General features: G+C 43.3%; 1 protein-coding gene across 8 annotated transcripts in view; it reads right to left on the bottom strand.

The window, feature by feature from the left end:
* LOC307161964 (receptor-type tyrosine-protein phosphatase mu) overlaps positions 1 to 5,000 on the bottom strand; it is a 286,290-nt gene that overhangs the window by 135,134 nt on the left and 146,156 nt on the right. For all 8 annotated transcript variants that reach the window (XM_079876948.1, XM_079876949.1, XM_079876950.1 and 5 more), the window contains one exon: positions 1 to 14. This exon is cut by the window's left edge and continues 280 nt beyond it. In XM_079876948.1, the coding sequence (XP_079733074.1) occupies positions 1 to 14 (14 nt within the window). The remainder of the gene's footprint in view (positions 15 to 5,000) is intronic.

Raw genomic sequence — 5,000 nt, 5'->3', positions numbered from 1 at the left:
GGGGACCGGCGGCTCTAGGGGACACACACCACATTCAGTGTTAAAGGAGTCCTATAATGCGCTATTCACAAGATGTAAAATAAGTCTCTGATGTCCCCAGAGTGTGTGTGTGAAGTTTTAGCTCAAAATACCCCACAGATATTTTTATTTACATTGTTAAAATTGTCACTTTTTGAGGGTGAGCAAAAACGCACCGTTTGTGTGTGTGTGTCTCTTTAAATGCAAATGAGCTGCTGCTCCCGGCTCAGGCGGCGGAGCTACAAGAGCTTGTGTGTGTGTGTGTGTGTGTGTGTGTGTGTGTGTGTGTGTGTGTGTGTGTGTGTGTTAGCAGCTCTGATTACCTCACACACACACACACACACACACACACACACACACACACACACACACACACACACACACACACACACACACACTCACTGAACATTTCAAACACTTTTAGCCTTTTATGTTCAAACCGGAGTCAGACAATGATGGAGAGACTCTAGAAGAAGAGACAACATGTAGAAGCAACAGGACATTTCTGAATGGTTAGTTGATGAATTTATGAAGCTGATGTGGAGTTATCTTCTAGTCATTGATTAGCATATTCTGTCTTGATAATCTATAAATCGTGTTCAGGGGGCGGGGTTTATGTAAATTCTAGGGTTGGTGATGTCACTAACCCGGGAGGAATGTGGTGTAGTCTCTACCAGCCGTTTGTTGTAGTCCTTAAAAAGTGATTTCTGTAAAAGCAAATATCTCCCTTTGCTCTGAACTTTGAGCGTTGTAACTTTGCAGATGTTGTTTATGCTCAAACAGCAACATTACACACTAACTAAAGTTAGAGAAGTCAAATCATAATCAACCACCCCTTTAATAAGAGTGGGAAGCAGTCTGTGTGTCATTTCATATGATCCACTCAAATGATCACACACCGTGTAAATAAAAATAATAAAAACATAAAGCTTCGTTGACCAGAATCAAACTCCTTCCGGCTACCGATCACTACATTCTGAAATGAAACACGTTTACAGTGTGTGAGAGTTCGGGATACGAGCATTGATGAACACATCAAAACTGATCATCTACAGCGTCTCAGTCCTCCGGCGAATACACACACACAATAAAACAATATCGTTCATATTTACTGCATATTTACTCAGGAATCACTCAGAGGAGAAATGAAGAAGCTCAGCGTCTGTGTGAGTCTCTTCACACCGTAACAAATGCTTTTCTTACTCAGTATTTTCATCTTGTTTCCAGTCCAAATAACTCCACAATCTTAAATCAAGAAGCATTTACTAGATGAGTAAAATGCCATTAGATATTATGTCTTGTTTTCTGGGGGAGAAATCTAAATGAAGTGAGTTTTTGCTTAAAACAAGCAAAATTATCTGCCAATGGGGTAAGAGAAAAAATGGAAAACAAGATTATTTTTCTTGTTTTAAGCAAAAACTCACTTCATTTAGATTTTTTCCCCAAGACAAAAAGACATAGGGCCCTATCTCGCACCCAGCGCAATTGACTTTGTACATCGACGCATGTGTCATTCCTATTCTGCACCCGACACACAGCGGACTCTTCCCTCCACAGACGCACGTCGGTAAACTAGGGAATGAACTTGCGCTCCCGGGGCGGTTCAGGGAAAAGAGGAGGCGTGTTCCGGCGCAAACGTTCCCTGGTGCTATTTTGCAGTTTCAGAAAACAATTCCGCCACTGACCAGGAGAAACCTCGTCTAAAGTCAGTGGCGCGTTCAGATGCTGTTTTAAGGGCGCATGCTTGGCCATAATCAATGTAGCGTGTGCACAACACACACACACTTTGCTTCTCTCATCTACACAGAAGCAGCAGTTTTCATTTTTAGAAAACCATACATAATTACAAGGAACAATATTACCACACGAGGGAAATCATTGTTGTGTCCATGAAGATGTGAAAGAATAGGCATAAATCTAGCTTACACATTTACCCAAATTATCATACGCCTGTTTAAGCGAAGCTAATCTGTGTGTGTTTCTCCATCCCCAATGTCACTTCTCTGTGTTTTACGGCCCTGATGAGAACGCCGGTCTCCTCGGCTGTGAACCTCTCCTGGCAAATCCGCCGTTATAATAGCAATCCGCCATGGAACAAGCGCGCCTGCTCTTAAAGGGAATGTGAGATGAGCTCTGATTGGTTTATTTCACGTTACGCCCAAACCACACCTATGAGTAATGAAGCTACTTCAGACCAACACATTTTAGATTTGCGTCGGAGAGTCATTTATCCCGCCGGTGTAAGAGCAACAGATCCGAGATCCGCCCACAAAGTTACTTGCGTTTCGCGCTTGATACTTGCATTCCAGGGGCCTCATTTATAAAACTTTGCGTATGATTTGCGTCAGAAGTGGCGTACGGATGAAACATAGGACGTGCGTACGCACAGAAATATTCGGATTTATAAAACCGTGCGCACGCACATCCTACGCAGTTTTCCCTTAATAAATCACAATCAATTCTAAATGTAGCGCAGCTTTTGCGGCTTCATGTCACGCCCATAGTTGCCCATAAATAGTCCGTGAAACGCCCACAAGTTAATATTCATCGATTGCGAAATCATGGCAAACACAGAGGAAAACCAAGAAACGTAACTTCACTCACGTCATTACGCATTGTGATGGCATCATGGCATTTTATTACCATCCATTTGATTGCATCTGACAAGCTACAGATGTGTTATGAGAATGAATTGCATAACATGCAAATATTATTGCAGAACATATTTCACTTTTCTTTTAGCAAATATGTGTTAATTTGCATTTCTGTTCTAATCTTCGTTTGATTTTGTTTGTTTTACACTGCAGATTGATCAAACGGGTGTTCGTGTAGGCTGTTAATTGTAAGACTTGCTTTGTGAAGTCTTCATGTTATTTATGAGAGGCAGTATTGCCATTTATTTTACACAACGGTCTACAGTTTCACACACTTTCACACACTTTCACACACTTTCACGTGTTTCTTCCATCTGCCGACGGTGTCGCCATTTCTCATTTCACCCGTTTTTGTGCGTACGCCTGGGTCAGAGTGTGCGTGAAAGACCGCACATTTTCCCGTCAAGTTTGCTTTTTATAAATACCAATTATTGCGTAGAGAGCGGCGTACGCCTTCTTTTGTGCGTACGCAACGTTTATAAATGAGGCCCCAGATCGTAAAAATAGGGCCCAATGTGTTGTTGTCTGGAGGAGAAATCTAAATGAAGTGAGTTTTTGCTTAAAACAAGCAAAAAAAAAAAAAAAGGTGATAAAAAAATCTTAATTCAAATGAAAATCAAGATTATTTTTATCACTCCACTGGCAGATCATTTTGCTTGTTTTAAGCAAAAACTCACTTCATTTAGATTTTTTCCTCCCAGACAACAACACATAATATCTAATAACTCATCTAGTAAATGCTTCTTGATTTAAGAATTTTTGAGTTATTTTGACTGGAAACAAGACAGAAACATTGAGTTAGACAATCTTGTTTTGCAGTGCAGGAGTGTGTTTCTGTCGTGTGAATCAGTCCATAGAATCACGCGTGTTCGTATTGACCGACTGCAGATGGTGACCCCAGACCGTGACCCCGGAATACCCATAATCCTCCACTGCTAATCAAACATCACCTCAGACGAGCCGCTTAATCCCGCTCTATAAACTCTGTCTGTCTCACTTCTTCTTTAATCCAGTCGTTTGTCTTTTGTCTGTAGTTTCACGTGCGCAGCAAGATATTGACCTCTGACCTCGACGCGTCCGAACGGTTACAGACTAATGTGGAGAACGTGACGTCAGGATAGAGTCATTCATGAGATGCTGTAATGCAATAAAAAGCTCAAACAGAATTCGTTTCTGCTTCCAAAAGATCATTTCTGCTGATTTACAGAGATTTGACCTGGATAACACACACACATTATCAAGTTATAGTGCAACTTTAAATTATATTAAAAAGCATATTGAAAAAATAGTGTGGTGTTTGAGTGTGTGCGTGAGTCAGTGTGTATGAGCGTGTGCGATTGTGAGTGTGTGCATGAGTGTGTATGAGCGTGTGTGTGTGAGTGTGTGCGTGAGTGTGTATGAGCGTGTGTGAGTGTGTGCGTGAGTGTGTGAGCGTGTATGAGTGAGTGTGTGCGTGAGTGTGTATGAGCGTGTGCGATTGTGAGTGTGTGCATGAGTGTGTATGAGCGTTGTGCGATTGTGAGTGTGTGCATGAGTGTGTATGAGCGTGTGTGTGTGAGTGTGTGCGTGAGTGTGTATGAGCGTGTATGAGCGTGTGCGTGTGAGTGTGTGCGAGTGTGTATGAGCGTGTGTGATTGTGAGTGTGTGCGTGAGTGTGTATGAGCGTGTGTGAGTGTGTATGAGCGTGTGCGTGTGAGTGTGTGCGAGTGTGTATGAGCGTGTGTGAGTGTGTGCATGAGTGTGTATGAGCGTGTGTGATTGTGAGTGTGTGCATGAGTGTGTATGAGCGTGTGTGAGTGTGTGCGAGTGTGTATGAGCGTGTGTGAGTGTGTGTGAGTGTGTGCGTGAGTGTGTATGAGCGTGTGTGAGTGTGTGCATGAGTGTGTATGAGCGTGTGTGATTGTGAGTGTGTGCATGAGTGTGTATGAGCGTGTGTGAGTGTGTGCGAGTGTGTGCGAGTGTGTATGAGCGTGTGTGAGTGTGTGCGAGTGTGTGCGAGTGTGTATGAGCGTGTGTGAGTGTGTGCGTGAGTGTGTATGAGCGTGTGTGTGTGAGTGTGTGCGTGAGTGTGTATGAGCGTGCGTGTGAGTGTGTGTGTATGAGTGTGTATGAATGCGTGTGTGAGTGTGTATGAGCGTGTGCGTGTGAGCGTGTGTGAGTGTGTATGAGCATGTGTGAGTGTGTATGAGCGTGTGCGTGTGAGCGTGCGTGTGAGCGTGCGTCTTGAGTGTGTATGAGTGTGTATGAGCGTGTGAGTGTGTGCGTGACTGTGCATGAGCGTGTGAGTGTGTGTGTGTCTCTATCACTCTCACAGAAGTCATCTGTCTC

This window comes from Squalius cephalus (assembly GCF_949319135.1).
Source record: "Squalius cephalus genome assembly, chromosome: 7".
NCBI lineage: Eukaryota > Metazoa > Chordata > Actinopteri > Cypriniformes > Leuciscidae > Squalius > Squalius cephalus.
The sequence above is the reverse complement of the archived record's forward strand: the minus strand, read 5'-3'. Positions and strand labels throughout refer to the sequence as shown.